This window comes from Quercus suber, unplaced genomic scaffold, assembly GCF_002906115.3.
Source record: "Quercus suber isolate HL8 unplaced genomic scaffold, Cork oak 2.0 scaffold_803, whole genome shotgun sequence".
In the NCBI taxonomy this organism is placed as follows: domain Eukaryota; kingdom Viridiplantae; phylum Streptophyta; class Magnoliopsida; order Fagales; family Fagaceae; genus Quercus; species Quercus suber.
Window position 1 is genome coordinate 11054 of NW_027070238.1, and position 18213 is coordinate 29266.

The following is an 18213-nucleotide window of genomic DNA, read 5'->3' on the forward strand; positions in this document are numbered from 1 at the left end:
ATATTCAATTTTGTGTTTAAAATTATTTATTTGTCTATTCATTTTTCATATGTTGGATTAGATGTTAGATTAGATTATGATAGTATTAACACAATACTTATTATTTTTACAAAAACATTTCTCTAAATTTCCCCTTTGTACTCTTGGTTACAATCATTATATATAAAGTTATAACCAACACTTTTTTCCTTGGGAATAATGACATATTTCTAATGCGTCACTTCAAAATCTTATTAAAAATTTTAAATTTGATTATGCATTGGATATTTGCCTTGATCACATCACTTTTGAAATGTTCTACACATTCAAAAGAAGAAGTTTGACTTTGATGTGATTTTTATTTTTCCCTTTCTTTTTTTGAATAGTAGTTTTTGTTGATTTTTTTTTATATGTTTTTTTGGTGTTTTTGATTATACAGTGGATACAATTGGATTTGAAAATGTTTGTTTAAAACTAAAAAAAATAATTTTCGAAATTTATATACCTTTTTAATGATACAAAAAATGTGTATAAATAATTTTTATTAAAAAATTAATATTTTTGCTATTTTTTGAATTAAAATTATATATATATATATATATATTACATTTGTGATTGTTTTTATAATAAATAAAAATATGATTATGAAATACATTACTATTTATTAAATCAGTCCAAACTGCAAAAAATAAATTTAATGAGATCATCCTAAAAATATTATCGCATGTAATGTGCGGGTTATCGACTAGTGTATAATAAAGTGTCAAACATATTGGATATACATATATAAAAAGTAGGTTATAATATATAAAAGGTAAAAAATGGAGAGAATGTCGTTGAAGAGACAAATTGAGGGCTCGATTCCTATCTCAATCAATCGAGTCAGCTTAATTCATGGTGATCGATTGAAGCTTGAGTGGGTTGATTTCCTAATTTTTCTTTTTTTTCTTTTTTACACCTACCTGAACAGCATGTGGTGTCAATCTATTGAGCTCTTAAGCTATATTGATCCAAGTGTAAATTTTGATTGATCGAGTTTTGGAAAAGCAGTTTTTCTGCAGAAATTTATTAGATAATGGTTTTGAGGTGCTTCCAACGACTAGTATGTTTTGTGAATGTTAACACCATCCAAAGTGTCTCTCCAAAGGTGCCTTTTGAAGGGTTATCACGCCCTTGGTTATAAATAATTAATGATGCATAGTCATATACTCATATATGAGTACTTTTTCACCATTTGTATAGGAATAATTCACAAGAATTTTCTCAAGAGTGCTACTTGAAGAGTTATCAACTTAGTTGTATCATTGGAAGAAATTTGCAATAACCATTAAGCATAATTTTTGTGGCAGCCAATATTGTCTAAGGACAACAAAGTTTCTCGCCTATAAGCCCTTTATTAACCAATCATTTTATTGATTCTTCATAGTATTACACACTAAATTTCACGACCTTGACAAATCAATTTTATCACTGTCTCACCCAGATGTTCCTCATTATGAACTCTCCGAACCCAATTTGCATTGATATGAACCCTTTCAATGCTCTGCTTCAAGGTTCTAGCAATCTTGGAGTTAGTACGGCTTGCAAAAAACTCCTCTATTTCCTTGGCCTTTTCAAACGAAGCAAACTGGGGGATAGATAAAACATAACAAGAAAAAGAAAAAAGAAAAAAAAGATGAGCAATAACAATAACTGATAAAATGCATTTGAATTTAAATTTTCTAAATTTTTTATTGAGACACAAAGGACAAAAACTGATACTTGTGGGACTAACAAGTAACAACAGAAGAGAGAAGGAGAAAGGGAGAGACAAACCGGCGAGACAATTGAGTTGACAAAGTGAGTTATTAGATTTCCAGAACCCCAGGTTTTTGAAATATGCTCCCAGTTATCCTGTTTTTCAATCAATTTAAGAGCAGAAAAAATGCATTAGATAACAAAGTAGTATGTACTAGTGATGAATTATGAATGTTCCTGTTGATGAACACAAGAATAGAATAATAGGGGATCAGTGCCAAAGTAAATCAAAACAAGTTACCCTTTTCGTTCATGTTATACATAAAGATTTCGGCAACAATAAGTTAGAAAAAGAATTGTTATAGACTAGCAGCATGGAATTTCTGACCAAAATAAATTGAAAAGTGGTATGTAATAGTGATGAACATGAGAATAGAAAAATAGGGGTTCAGTATCAAAGTAAATAAAAACAATTTACCCTTTCATTCATGTTATACCTAAAGATTCCAACAACAATAAGCTAGAAAAAGAATTGTAATAGAATCATAATGGAATTTTTGACCAAAATAAATTAGAACTGTAGTTGTGTTAAAACCAGAAAATATGATATAGATGTGGCTTAACTTGATATTGACATATCCAAAATCTAAAGCCCCTACAATAGTACAATCTATTTAGTCCGTCCATCTTAAGCATGTAAGTCCTCAGGACTTGCTACTTTCACAAACAACTACATCTTCTCAGGAGCTCCATTATCAGGTTTAGATCAATCAAATGGGATTCCACAAATACTTGAGCCTTAAATCACAAAAACTTAGACAACACCTTAGGAATAGGGATCTTAAAGGTTCAATTGCAGCTCTTCGAAGAACTTCGTCTTCTTTGGAGTTGGGGGAAAAGGTCTAAGGTCTACTGGGTGCACCACGATGAATGTTTTTCCTACATGAAAGAAGGAAAGTGCCTTGTCCTCCTATACGCTTAAATTCCTTTGTCTTCCTCAAATCCACAGGCAAAATCTTAGATCAGTCTCTTAATTGTTTAAAGACAATTTTGATCAATGTATTGCATGGACATAGTGCATGCAAATGAACATTTAAAATTCTTCAATGCAATGTACCTTTTTGCATTTTACGTTACTAATGGATTATTACCTTCATCCATGTCCAAGCTGTTTCGCGTCCTTCCCTACTAACGCCTAGTCCAAGAACAGCATCTAGGGTACGAACCTAGATCAAATGGGAAATAAAGCCAGCATCAACATCCCTAGCTCCATCAGACCATTCTTTATCAACATGTATGAAAATTTTTTGACTTACCTCAGAAGACAACAAAAAGTTGAGAGCTTCAACAATTATGTTGGGATCCGGAGAAGAAGTTAATGAGCCTACAAGCACAAAAAGAGACATGTCACCAACATACTAGAGAGATTCAAATATTTTGCAATATTTTAAATAATGATATGTTATTACTTAGAACGCGTGTTTTCTCCTGGCTCGAATCAGTCTCTTTGTACACTCTCAAAAGAGATTCATAACCAAATTTGTTTGAGGTGCTAACTTCACGCATTACAGCAACATATGCTGCCTGCGACCGCAGCTCATTAGAAAAGTTGATAGGTATTGTAGATGGAGAAATACTACTGATTAACTAATGGTTTTTTTACCAACCTTTCTTATGTTAGGATGGAGTAGGGGCGTATTTCTGTCATCCAAGAATGCATGAAAACGTCTATTTGCTTCTTTTAGTGTCAGATCATCTCCATTTGCTTCTTTTAGTGTCAGATCATCTCCGAACACAGCAAGGGCAGTCAAAACCTCTCCTCTCAACATTGCATCTAGATGACTCTCACCTGTCTTAGGCTCCCAACCAAGCTTCCTGCAAAGAAATTCAAATATTGAAGAAAAAATTAATGGAAGAATGAAATAAAAAAGAAGCTAATCTTGGTCAATTCAAAGTTTCTTCTTCTCTCTCTTTTTTTTTTTTTTTTTTATTATTATTTTTAGCTACAACAATGGGGGAGGGGGATTTGAACCCTGATTCTCCTCATAAAGGAGAGCAAGCAATGCTACTGAGCTATAAGACTCTTGGGGTTGCTCAAAGTTTTTTGAGTGTTCATTATTTGGCTTAGTGATACACACTGGATTTCCATTAGCATATAAGGTCTGATAGAACTCAGTGGTGGTCTGCAACCATCAAGTCAAAGACCCCTTACCCTAAAACATTTTCTGACATCCTACATGCTTCCTAGATAGTTTTATACAGGTTACACAACTTCAGACATGATCTCTAAGGTTTATTCAATAGAGTTATTAGTATGTATGACAGTTTTTATCAGACATGATCTCTAAGATTTATTCAATATAGTTATTAGTATGTATGATAGTTTTATTAATCTTTACTACGCATATATAGAGTATCTCCAAATAAAAGAAATAAATATGCATATACTATTTGCCAGCCACATGATGCAAGAAATATCTACATCTTAAATCCTGAGTAAAAACTTTGTGAGTCTATCACTACAAAACTTGAAAGAGGAATCACAACGATCCTTAAGTGACTTTTTCTTCTTCCTTAAAGCTCTCTTTTTTGCATTCTGAGACATTTACATTTATCTCCAAGATTTAATGAAAAAAAATAGCTCTGACTGCTATTTATTTGCTATAAGCATCTCTATTTAAGCAAGAAAAAGATTGACTTAAATTCAGAAAATGTCATATATGTATTAATGGCAGTAGCATATTAATCACCTGTTAATATTCTAATTATTCAGTATATAAAGAAATGATACTTTTATGCTATAAATCTGAGGAAATATATTGTCATACATTCTAGTACCTTAATAGTTAACATCTTATGGGGCTTTTTCAACCAAATGGAATACAATCAACTTCAAAGATATCACTTATATTGAAAAAACGGCAGGCAGAGCAACCAGAATGACTTTTAAACAAGGACCACCATATGAATTTCAATTATTGGTATATAGGACAACTTACATTGCTGAACCCTTGAAAAGGCTAATAAAAAATAGTTGAATGAATTCCAGCAAATCAGGGGTTGCATCAGCTACAATTCTTTCAACTTTATAACTTATCTGTAATAGAGGTATCAGAATTAGGACTAAGCGCACAACTGAAATATTCTCAAGTCTTAGACAAGAGGTGAACATTACATTGATTAAATTAGACAGCACGGTATATTCAAGTTCCTCCTTATAAGCATCCATCAAAGTAAACAATGAAGTCAAGGACTGCTGGCCAGCCATACAAAGGGCAAATGAATCATCCAGGATGCCTATTAAACGAATAAGTTGTGGTAAGTGCCCTTTTCTACCATCAACACATACCATCATGAAATAAAAGTAGGTATGAGTACAAATATCAAAAATACCAAATCTGTCCGTTGCAGATAAGTATTTGTTCTTTATTACATATCGGAGTTTAGCTGCAAGGTCCTCATCATATTTAACCCTATAGAAACCAGTCTGATCGACATTAAGTTTTACCCAAGTAGATGCTAAATTGTTTTCGTCACTTAAGAGCTCTTTCATATCAAGAGTTTCAGACTTTGTTTGCAGTAGAAAATTCTTTTGCACATCATATGAGCCGCAGCATAATGTTACTGGAACAATCCATTGCCCATCCCCATGAGAACCACTTGCCAAAACTTGTGACTGCCATTATAACACTCATTTGTTAGAAGTCAGTAAGTTCTCAATATATTATTAAGTGAAACTCATTACAAAATAACACAACTTGGTATACATCAGGGTTAAGATATGTTATTTCAAGAAATAAAGGGTGAAAGAGACCAGACACAATAAACCTGCTCGCACACCAATTTTCGATCTTTGACTTTGACAGAGATGACTGGGTACCCCTTTTGCTTTGTCCATGAATTCATTAGCTTGTTCACAGGTGCACCGGATCCCTCCTCAAGTGCAGCCCAAAAATCTTTTGTCTTTGCATTTGAGCGAGCAAATTTTTTTATATATAAAGCAAGTGACCTCTAATTGCATACACAAATCAGGAAAACAAGAGGGCAAAACAGTTACTTAAAACCCAGGGAGAAAAAGTGTTTACAGATGCAAGAAAAAAGATTATTAACTAACGTCTGACATACGATTACATAAGAAATACTTTACAAATGAGCAAAATGAGCTTCTTAATCCAATGAATAGATTTTAAAAATTGTCTCATTTACTGCAGAAAATGATTGGTTGACAAAGATGGACCTTAAAAGAACAAGACTTAAGGGGAAGACCGTTTGTGCAACGGTTCAGAATGGGGGATTGGGTGTTGGAGTGCTAATAGTGTGCAGGGGCCTTCATGGGGTTTGTCTATGGAAATATATATTAGGAAGGGGTGGGATGAGTTTTATCGTTTTATCATCTTTAAGGTGGGGGATGGCTCTTCTATTAAGTTTTGGCATGATCCTTTGTGTGAGGGACTTCCCTTGGAAAATATCTTTCAGAACTATACAATATTGCCAATGATAAGCACGCTTCAGTGGCTGAGTTGCTACCATTGTCAGAGAAGAACTACTATTTGGATTATTAGTTTTATTCGACTGATTCAAGATTGGGAGTTAAAATTGGTTATCTCCTTTATGGACCTCATATATTCTAGACTTTTGAGATTAAATGGGGTGGATAAAATACGTTGGAAACTCTCCTCAGAGGGTTTTCGATGTCTGATCTTTTTTATAGGGTTTTACAGCCTGCAAATTTGCTATAATTTTCATGGAACCCTTTGTGGAAACCAAAAATTCCTACAAAGGCTAGTTTCTTTCTTTGGACAACTGTGTTGGGGAAAATTTTGACCATTGATATTTTATGGAGGTGACAAGTGGTGGTGGAGGATTGGTGTTGTATGTGTAAGAGGATCATGGAGACTCCTACATTGCCCTGTAGCTCAAGAGTTGTGGAATATGGTGTGTTCACTATTTAGGGTTCACTGGGTCACGATGTATGGTGTTGTGAATCTTTTAGCTAGTTGATTAGGCAAGTTCAATGAACACAGAACTATGGTACTTTGGAGCATGATCCCTCGTTGTCTCATGTGGGTCATCTAAAGGAAAAGAAATACACGTACTTTTGAAGGGAATTTAAGATTGATTCATGAGTTAAAGCTTTTCTTCTTTCAGACTTTGTTTGAACGGGAAATACTTCGGGTGTTGTTACTTTCAATTCTATGCCTGATTTGCTTGATTTTTTTTGTACTTTCATTGTTATTTAGTTTATATTTTCTGTTGCCGCTATAGCATACTGTCTGTGTGCCTTGTGCCTTGTTTTCATTGTATTTTCTTTATCTATTTTTTCAATGAATTTTATTCCTTATCAAAAAATAAAATAAAAGTAATACATGGCAGCCAAGAAAGAATCTGGAAGCTAATCGAGACCAGATATCAAGTAGATATGCTTTCTAATTTTTCTTATCTAGATGAGTATCACCATTGTTTCTATATATAAATAGAAATGAGCACTTTTCAAAATATTAATTATATACAATTCATTACATTAATGGTGACTTCCTAAACCTCTTTCATGCTATATATCCAACTAACTTTGAACAAAACCTCTCTAACCTCTTCAGAACTCGCAAATAGAAAATTCCTATTGCTATCTTTCTTGAAGACTGAATTTATGAAGGGTTTTAATGACATAAATTTCATGTGAAATTGAGGTAGAGGGAACCGAGTTTCTTGAATAATAAGAAATATTTCTACTTGCAACCTATACTAGTAAAAAATCTATCAACCAACCTGAAAGCATTCAGCACCAAGATAGCTTTGCAGCATCCGGATAACAGATGCACATTTATTGTAACTTATCGCGTTGCCAATTTCATCAATCTCTCTTGCATGATTTATCTCCACCTAAAAATGTATGCTGAAATTGAGATATACTCGAAAAATAATAATACTAAATCCTCAAAGCAATTATACCAAGAAAAGAAAAACAGCATATGTAGAATTACCTCAATGGGATGGGACTCGGCTAGCCCATCCAGCCTAAGACCCTCTGTATAGTCATCAAGAAACTGAGTCCACCCTTTCCATTTTGGGAACAAGTGATTAGCTGCTAAATAACTAACCTGAACACAGTCAAATAATAACCGATATATAATTTACAAGCATGCAATCAATAAAGAAAAATATATAGTCACATGACCCATGCTGGCTGTAAAGAAACAAATCCATTTACGAAGAGCTTGGGCTACATTCCAGACAAAAATGTTTATGTTAGTTTATTTTAATAATGAAGCCAAGCTCAAGCCAACCTTTGAGGTTTGATTGATAAACAAGTCAAGTTCAATCATAGTATCAAGTTAGTGGACAAGTTCATGAACCTGAGGCTTGACTTGTATATATATATATATATATAATAAAATATATAGTTTAAATTAACTTTCTTTAAAAAATTATAAATAAGGTCATAACTTATAAGATAAATAAAACTATCGGTTTTTTGACTTATGCAGTTGGTTATATGAATAGTCTAATTCATGGTTAAAAAGTTGTGTGTGAATACAAGTTTGATGAACTTAATTTTTTATAGGGCCATAAATGAAGAAAAGTAGCCTATCAAGGAACTTGATCGATATCACCTAAAACATAAGTAAATATAAGTGAGCATGTATTTTCATAAATATATGTGAACACGCTTCAGCTTAATAAACAAAATAAATGACGTAAGGATGAGCATGTTATCAAGCTTGCTGATAAAATTGAGTCTGGCTCAAGTTTAGAACATAATTAAATAAACCAGTCTTGAAATTATAATAAACAGCTCAGTTTGGATCTATTGCAACCCAATGCACTTAATACCCATGTTGCGAACCCCTCATTCAGCCACAAATGAGTCCACCATTCAATCGTTACAAGATTGCCAAACCACTGATGTGCTAGTTCATGGGTTACGACGATCACAACCTAGAGAAAAATAATAATTAAACATTTTGTGTAGTGCTATTAAAACAGTAGCTCCAAACTATATTAGCCAAACGAAATTCTAACAATAAAAAAAGTAGCATTCACAGCATGCATATTACCCTCTGCTTATTAGCAGCCGTAGAATATTGATTGTCATAGAGCAAATCTGTTTCACAGCATGTAACCAAACCATAATTTTCCATGGCTCCAAAAGCAAAATCAGGGATTGCAACCATATCCAATTTGGGAAGAAAGTAAGGCATTGCAAGGTATCTGTAGAAATTTTCGTGGTTAATTAGAATTTCAAATAATACAGCATAAGCAACAAAATGTAACAACTTAAGGGATTGCCAATAACCATGATCCAGTGTCCACTTAAATTCATTATTTAGCTTAAAACGTGTATACTGTGTCTCGTGATCAGTAGTTTGGTGGTGATTCACAGTAAAACTTACTCTGTGTACAATTCAAGTGTCCTAACAGCAACATCCAATGCAAATCTCCCTTGATTTAATCTACCAACCTGATAGTATACTCGAACTTTGACTCCTGTAAAGTGATGTAAGATTACACTATCAATAATGGGGATCATGATACCATTAGAAATAGTGAACATGGTGCATTGTTTTACCATCAGATGTAAGATGTTCCACATAATCAAACAAACCAACAACAATTGCCACAAAATATGTAGACATTATTGGTGATTCTTGGTATGAAACTGTCTTCAGATCCCCATTTGTTTTTTCTTCAATTATTGGCATGTTGGAAAGAGCTACAAGTTTGGATGGCACGTCCAATGTGATTTTGAACATAGCCTGCAACACTCATGCCCAAAAAGAAAGAAGGGCCAAATAAGGAATTTTGTTTGCATTCATTAGAAACAGAATCAAACAAATCTACTTCCAATCCAAAAATAATTTAGTCATAATTATCAAAACACTAGCTTCTAAAATTCAGCATGAATTGTGTTTAGATATAAGATTTGATTTCAGAAAAAAGTAGCAAAGAAGTACAATATCTTAAATTAACTGAGGGAGAGAGATTGTGATACCTTGCAAGCAGGTTCATCCCAACATGGAAAGCATCGCCTAGCATCAACTGGTTCAAATTGTGTAACTGCCATATTCTTCTTCTCACCGTTGTGCTCATATGTACTGGAAAGCAAAATAACAATTTAAAATATATACACATTATCAATAAAATTCTTATTTAGCAGAAAACAGAAGACATTTAGCTCCATTCATAAGTAAATGGTGAAGGGTGAAATCATAGGTTCAATTCCATTAAAAAGAGTACAAACAGTAACTTAAACCTTTAATTGTTTTGTTCAAAGGCCAGACTGATAATCTCAAATAGTATTGGAAATAAAAATTTAATCATTTTAAGTATACTTGAAAGAACTTATATATAATTTTTAACTGTGTTTATCAAATGCAAAAAAAAACTAAAGTCAACACTTACCTAGATGAAAAAAATCACTTAAAATTTTAAGTGATTCACATCCTAGTTGATATTATACATGTGGAATGCAAAGCATACTTTTATAAAAATGATTCTCATTCCCAAGAACATTTTTGAAACCATTTTTTGTCGTCACACACATCTACATCTTTACCAGTGCAAGCACGTCTTGACTAGCCCATGCACAGCTTGCTAAGGTGAGAATTGACAAGTTGTGAATGGAGCAATGTAACTTTCACATAGAAACATGTTGAGGTGACAGTTGACACCACTTACATCATTTTTATTATTCATCAATTATATTAAAGCAAGTAAGTAGTTGTGGAAAAAGAAAAATTATGAAAAAATTTGTGTGGCTAAACTTTTAATTTTAGCAGCAAAAATGTGTACCTTGTATAGAAGCCCTTCATTCTGTTGTTCAAAGTTCGGTGAAAGTGGACAGTGAGAAATCCGATCCCGATGGGAAGGGTGTCAGCGAAGTCCAAAACCAAAATCTCGTCCTCTTCAACAACGTGAACTTTTAAAGGCTCCAACACCTGCCCAAGTATCCAAAACTTAATATATGCATTCATAAATTCAGTATTTTAATTTGAACGACACGGCGTTTGGTTTGCCCATGAATATGATAATTGCAAACTCACAATAGATAAAAAGGTTGAGTATTTGATCAGCTAAGCTGAGCAACAGCGACTAAAACTAAACTAATGAAAGTTAACAATATATAGTTTAGAATGTTTATAATACTTATCGAAAAAAAAAAAAAAAAAGAATGTTTATAATAAGTTAAAGCATGCATGCAGTTATATTAATCTTAAAAATAAAAGAAAAATGATATGATATCCTGATACGTACCTTAGAATTAGAAGAGTGGGTAAAATATACGGAGGCGGTATCAACAGAGAGTTCAGCAGCGTTGAGGACGATGAAGCTGGTATCTGCCACGATGTTGAGCTCGATAGCCACGGACCCGGCGAACTTGCATGCGTTCAAGTCCGGTTTCAGCCGTATGTTGTAGCGTATCGGGACTGGGAATTTCGGAAGCCGAGCTTGCCCTTTGAATTGCTCTATACTTTTTTGGGGTGGTCCCATCATACTATTCTCAATGTATTCAGCTGCGACCTCTAAGGCTTCCTCTACAATACCTTCGGTGACCTCCTTTACAATTTCTTTGCCCAGTTTTTTAATTTCATCTTCTTCTTTTTCAGAAGAAGCCTTCTTTGCATCTTCTTCTTTTTTAGAAGAAGCCTCATTTGCATCTTCTTCCACTTCGGACTGTGAAGTAGAAGAAGAAGAACCGTAATATTTATATTATTAAAAAAAAAAAAGAAAAAAAAAATGGATGAGTAAGAAAGGAAAAAATGTATTAATATTTTTTTGATAAGGTAGAAGGAAAATATGTGTGATGCATTTGGATGATTTCTCTTTAGCACATCATTGCATGATGATTAAATATTAGTACTAAAATAATCTTTTACAAAGTAATTTATTTACAAAATTTATGTGTATCAAATTTTCTCTTTTATTAGTTTATATTATAGTGTATAAGCCTTGTATATACACATTACAATTAAAAAAAAAAATCATAATTACACATATATAAGTTCGAGTTATATTTAGTATAAGAGTTATACCTTTTAAGCCATAAATATACACATGAATTTTTTTTTTTTTTTTTGGATATATACATGAGTTTACACTTTATTTTATTGGGCTTTTAATGGTTTATTTATATTAGACACTTTGTCTTTTACATAACATTAACTCACATAGAACAAAAAAATAAAAAAAAAAAACTTAGATAACACATGTGGCGCAAAATTAGACAATAATTAAAATCCAATTTAAAATTTAATTGGATTTTTCTCTTAGTTTTGGCTTTAAACTCTTTATATATATGTGTGTGTGTGATTCATGTTTTTTTTTTTTTTTTTTTTTTAAAAAAATTTATGTGAATTATGCTTATTTTTTTGGTTATAAGTTGTAAGTTATATCCTCTTTTTTTTTTTTTTTTTTTAATTTGTGTGTGGGGGGTTTTTATTTATTTATTTATTTAATATAAATATTTTGTGTGTGTTTGTTTCTTTCAAAAAAGGAAGAAGTATTTAATATCATTGTAGGCAATGTAATAGTACAAACAACATTAGCCTGTAATAGGCCTATTTTGCAAAAAAGATTGATTTTTGTGAATTATAAAAAAGTATCATTCATAAGTTATTTAGTTATATAGCCTTTTTTAGAACTTGATTTTACTAAAATTGAGTTCAAAGTAATTCTTAATTTCACCAAAGTTGAATTTTATTCAAGTAATTAGTGATGTGGCATGATCGATTTGGAACTAAACTTTAATTTGTCACATAAGTGGTTACTACATAGCACTTGACATTGGCGAAATCAAGGTTTACTTTGAACTTGATTTTGGTTTTAAAAAAAGATGCTACATAATTAAACAACTTGCTAAAAAGCGACAAATACCATCTTGTGCTGGAGAGCCTGGACGTGAACTGGCTGCGTGGTGGTCTGGTGGACGGTGACTGGAGGCAGGGTGTGCTGGACGGTGACTTGCTTTGCTGTGGGCTGGTGGGTGACTGGTGGCGTGGTGGGCTCGTTTTTGTGGATGAGAGTGTTATGGAATCCACTGTTGTTAGTATTACGGAGTATAGATCCGGCTGCTACGGCAGCGCCGACACAGCAAGCTCCCAGTAAGAGGCCCCATCCCCAGCTCATTCCCCAGGCCACTGGCAGTAAGAACGCCATTCTTTTTTCTTTATCCTTTTTAGAGTAACCCAATTGGAGAAAACAATAAATGAACTCAGATGTTATTATGTATCAATTTCAGAGCCAGAGATTTTTTTTAATGATTTGAAGGCTACCTTACCAAGTTACCATTGTAAGGATAGACAGACAGAGCTTCTTAATCTTAAATAGACGAGCAGTTGCAGTTGAGTGAATGAAGAAGAGATTGAAGGACACTGAAAGAAGAAAGCAATCTATTCTTTTCTCTTTCTTAATTTATTCTTGTTCTTATCCCATTTTCATTTTTGAAGAATTTATTTTTTGTCTTTCTTCTACTCCATCCTTCTCCTCCTCCTCTATATATTTTCATTCTTACGCAATTACATCTTCAAAAATAAGATTTTGTAATATTGTATACATTTTTAATAGCATTATTTTTGTATTTCAATTTTGCTCGTTGCTAAACTGCCTTTTGGTTTTGGGACTACGGTTGTACCATCGTTACGCTATAACAATCAAAGTCTTACTTTGCAAAATTATCAAGGAATCAGTTTACTTTGGGATTCTGTATCTGCACAACCTAAGTCCTAAGTTGTTGGGTGAAACGGACCATACGTGTAGCTCACGTGAGGGAAGGGGAATAATGGACTTTGGAAGGACATAAAGGTTTTGTAGAATCGGCTGCTTTGAGTTTTTCTGAGTGCGTACTAGTGTACTACTACTACTAGATGCCTCTAAGCAATACTTTTTTGTGAACTTCATTATAAGAAATTCAATTCCATATCACATGAATTGATTATTTGTGTACCTAAGAAGTTGTTGTAGAGATTTCTAATTCTTGAAAACCCTTCTCATAACTGACAAACCAATCCTAGCCACCTATAGTCTCAAAGTGATCACATTGTTGGCAACCCACAAAAAAAACATATCATCCACAAGCTTTAGAAATCCAATGGAAAAACTAAAGTTGGGGGAAAAGAAAAAATAAGAAGGGAAAAAACAAACCTCAAAGGGGCATTCCAAATTTGATGCCACTTTGGCAACTTTTGTGGAGTTAGAGAGAGCAACTGTAAATTTATCGTGCTAAAAATAACACAGTTAATCACAAGAGTGACAATTGAAGGGTTTGAATTTCAAAAGAGTGAAATGGTTTTGAAAGGAAAAATGAAGAGTTAAAAATTGAAAGAAGGATAAATTAATGGTGGGTTGGATTTAATGAGTTAAAGAATGTGTAAGGTTGTTCATAGTGAGTTGGATTTAATGAGTTAGAGAATTTGTAAAGTTGCACTATTAATTTATTTATTAATATTGTTTAAAAAATGAAGAAAAAAAAAAGGTGACATGGTCGATAATGTGACTCAATTGAAGTGTAACAACAATAAATGTTACTAGATTGAAAAAAATAGGCCAAAATGTAAAACTCACCCTCTAAGTTTCATCATTTTTCATTTCAGTCCTCTAAGTTTGCATTTTGTCATTTCAGTCTTTTAAGTTTCACTCATTCTCAATTAAGTCCTCTGTTAAGACTCTGTCAATTGTTGCCGTTAACTTATTTAAAAAAAAAAAAAAAAAAAAAAACAGAACGTCACTCTCTACTTCTGAAGGACACAAGATTGAAACCCCACCCACCAAAGTATTAGGGAAAGAAAGAGAGCTAGCAGTAATAGAGGAAGGCAAGGCAGACAGTAGACACGAATGGAATCTTTGCTATTTAAAAAATGTGAAAGAAGGAATTAGATGGGTCGCCAAGCCTTCGCCAAGCTGATTGGCTCAATCTCTAGAGCTTCTTCTTCTTCTTCTTCATGGACTCAGACTCAGCAATATGCCGCCGCGGCTATGCATCCTCCGCCGGTAGTTTTCGTGGACAAGAACACTCGCGTCATCTGCCAAGGCATCAAAGGAAAGAATGACACCTTCCACACCAAACAAGCCATCGAATGATTCCAGGGATTTGCAATGTCAATTCTTTCTTTTCCAAAATTTATTTATTTTAAATTTTGCCTTTCCTTTCATGACAGATACATCATTTTATTTTGAGTAAACATAATGATGATTTCATCATGGGTGGGGTTTCAATTTTGAGTTCTTCGGATGTGGGGGAGCAACCTTGTTTGAGGTATTTTTCTGGTTCTTTTTAATTAAGATTAAAATAAATAAATAAATAAATATTAAATAAATTAACGGCAGCAATTGACAGAGTCTTAACGGAGGACTTAATTGAGAATGAGTGAAACTTAAAAGACTGAAATGACAAAATACAAACTTAGAGGACTGAAATGAAAAATGATGAAACTTAGAGGGTGAGTTTTGCATTTTGGCCAAAAAAATAATAGATTCGCAACTAACAAGACATAGCTCCATAATCGGTTTAGCTCAAAAATATCAATTTAATCAAGTTTTAAATCAAGTGATTTCATTCATTTGAATATAAAAATAATCAAAGTATACTCAACCCAAAACATACACCCGACTCTAAGACCATACCCAAATTGATAATTAAAAAAAAAAAAAAAATAGGGGATAACAAAAGAGGCAACAGATTATCACAACAAATCTTAGATAGTAAGTTGTTATGAATAAAGTATTTCTCTAACTAGACCGAAATTGACTAAAATGCTACGTTAATGTGGCTTAATAGGAGTATGACAAAAATAAATGCTATGGTTGAACTTTTAGATATTACTAGTTGCAAATCTCCGCGATGCGTGAGAATATATAATTATTTTGTAATATGCTATAATATATAATTTATTCTTTAAAAATTATTGAAAATAATTTGTTCTCCTTAAAAATTGAACTATTTTTAAACGTATTATCCATTTCCGTTCTATTATTTTGGGTTTTTCTTAATAAAAAACAATGTCTATACATATCTATACTATATATAATATTGGAAGTTTTGGAAAAAAAAAAATTAAGAAAGGTTCCACAACAAAAAAGAACCATTGAGTCAAAAAAATATGAAACTAGTAATTGGAGTACAATTACAACGTATATTCTATTATTGTTTCAAAACAATCATAGGTAAATACATTAAACTTTGGTTTTCTTTTCTTCCTTTTTTTTACATAGAGTTAAACATATGTCAAATGTAAGAAAAATAAAATGTCAAAGATAAACAAATTGAACGGGTAAAACACAAATATAAAATAAAAATTGTACAACATGAATATGAAGTAAGAAGTTGTTGTAGAGATTTCTAATTCTTGAAAACCCTTCTCATAACTGACAAATCAATCCTAGCCACACATAGCCCCAAAGTGATCACATTGTCAGTAACCCACAAAAAAACATATCATCCACAAGCTTTAGAAATCCAATGGAAAAACTAAAGTTGAGGGAAAAGAAAAAGTAAGATGGGAAAGAACAAACCTCAAAGGGACTTTCTAAATTTGATGCCACTTTGGCAACTTTTGTAGAGGTAGAGAGAGCAACTGTAAATTTATAGTGTTAAAAATAACATGGTCAATCACAAGGAGTGGCAATTGAAGGGTTTGAATTTCAAAAGAGTGAAATGGTTTTGAAGGGGAAAATGAAGAGTTGAGAATTGGAAAAATGATAAATTAATTATGGGTTGGATTTAATGAGTTAAAGAATGTGTAAGGTTGTTCATGGTGAGTTGGATTTAATGAGTTAGAGAATGTGTAAAGTTGCACTATTTATTTATTTATTAATATTGTTTAAAAAATGAAGGAAAAAAAAGTGATATGGTCGATAATGTGGCTCAACTGGAGCCTAGCAACAATAAATGTGACGCTTTAGTTTTTTTTTTTTTTTTTTGAGAGAATTTCAAACTATGGCGTCTGTCTGCTCCTGATGATAGCTCTTTATCATTAAACCAAGATACCAATCAGTTTTTGGTGTAGGTGGGGATTGAACCCCAGGTTTCTTATACAATTATCAGAGACTTTACCAATTGAGCTAACTGAAACCCACTATTATGCTTTAGCTTTTAGATGTATATTGATTGTTCAATTTTCATACTATATGGACTAATGGACAGTTGAAAACTCTAATTGTTTGCTGTAGGATGAACAATTTGATTCTCTGAGATTAAAAAAAAATAATAATAAAATAATATAAAAATAAAATAAAATAACAAAAAAAACAAACAAACAAATGAGCAGAGCATATCCAAGGCTTGCTAGATCACATCTTATATCCAAGGCTTGCTGCAAAAGATGGGGTGAGGTGTTCATCTACAAATATCTTCAAAGACAAGTAACAATGTTGTTCTGTCTTGGTGTGACATTAACTGTTTATTCTCCTAATGTAGAGGGGGAGAATATGTTCTGTATTTTCATTTGATGATTTTTTTTTTTTAATCATTTCGTCATATTTTAATTGCTGGTAGTAAGTTTCACACAGTTTAGTTCAAAGATCTATTCTTGCTGTTGTGTACGATTCAGGCTCTCTTGGATGTATATACCATTGAAAGAGAGGCGGGGAAGCTAGATGGCATCAAATTTGGGCTAGTGGGTGATCTTGCCAATGGAAGGACTGTCCGCTCACTTGCTTGCTTGCCAAGTACCAAGATGTGAAGATCTACTTTGTCTCCCCTGACGTGGTAAAAATGAAGGTAAATGTTGATCCAATTGTCATTTGAATTTACCTATAGGTCTTCTGTGTGGTTTAGGCAAATGAGAAGTGGAAATACTACAGAAAATTTGGGGTTTTGGCCTCTCAATATTTACAATTTCATCTTACAGGATGATATAAAAGACTATTTGACATCAAAGGGAGTGGAATGGGAAGAAAGTGCTGATTTAATGGAAGTGGCTTCTAAGTGTGATGCAGTGTATCAAACTCGCATTCAGAAAGAAAGATTTGGGGGAGAGAATTGACCAATATGAAGAAGCTCGAGGCAAGTACATTGTAGATCAGAATGTCTTGGATGTTATGCAGAAGCATGCTGTGGTCATGCACCCTCTACCAAGGCTTGATGAGGTACCCATGTGATGTTTAAGTGATGTTGGTGTGTTCTTTATGAGCGCGAACATTTTTAAGTGCTTCTTATGTATTTACTGGTTTTTTTGTTTGTTCTCATGAATTTTTGCAGATTACTGTGGACGTTGATGGGGATCCACAGGCTGCTTATTTTAGACAAGCAAAGAATGGACTTCATATACGGATGGTTCTTTTGAAGCTCTTACTTGTTGGGTGGTGAAAATGCCTCACCTCTAGTTTCAAATTTTGACCCTTTTTTTATTTTATAGGGATTCCAATTTTGACTTGGTTTCCATGGTTTACTGAAACTGCGAGACTAAATTGTTTTTGAGTTTGAAAGCCATAGCTCTCAACCATTTTTTTTGGGGGGGTGGGGGGTGGTGGGGGGAACTCTAAATTGATTGCCTGCCGTTGTGC

At 33.0% G+C, this 18213-nt stretch overlaps 1 protein-coding gene across 1 annotated transcript; it reads right to left on the minus strand.

Annotated features, from left to right (window-relative positions):
* Nucleotides 1-1371: 1371 nt before the first annotated feature.
* LOC112025441 (aminopeptidase M1) lies at nt 1372-12987 on the minus strand. Its single transcript, XM_024058113.2, has 20 exons — nt 12589-12987; nt 10969-11388; nt 10507-10652; nt 9707-9809; nt 9284-9470; nt 9108-9201; nt 8772-8925; nt 8548-8652; nt 7698-7814; nt 7483-7596; nt 5545-5727; nt 5110-5392; nt 4892-5013; nt 4716-4813; nt 3384-3591; nt 3186-3300; nt 3033-3100; nt 2868-2942; nt 1795-1872; nt 1372-1606 (listed from the first exon to the last, which is right to left on the minus strand). The coding sequence occupies exons 1-20, from the start codon at nt 12868-12870 to the stop codon at nt 1415-1417; spliced, it is 3144 nt and encodes a 1047-aa protein (XP_023913881.2). The 5' UTR covers nt 12871-12987; the 3' UTR covers nt 1372-1414.
* Between the last annotated feature and the right edge of the window lie 5226 nt (nt 12988-18213).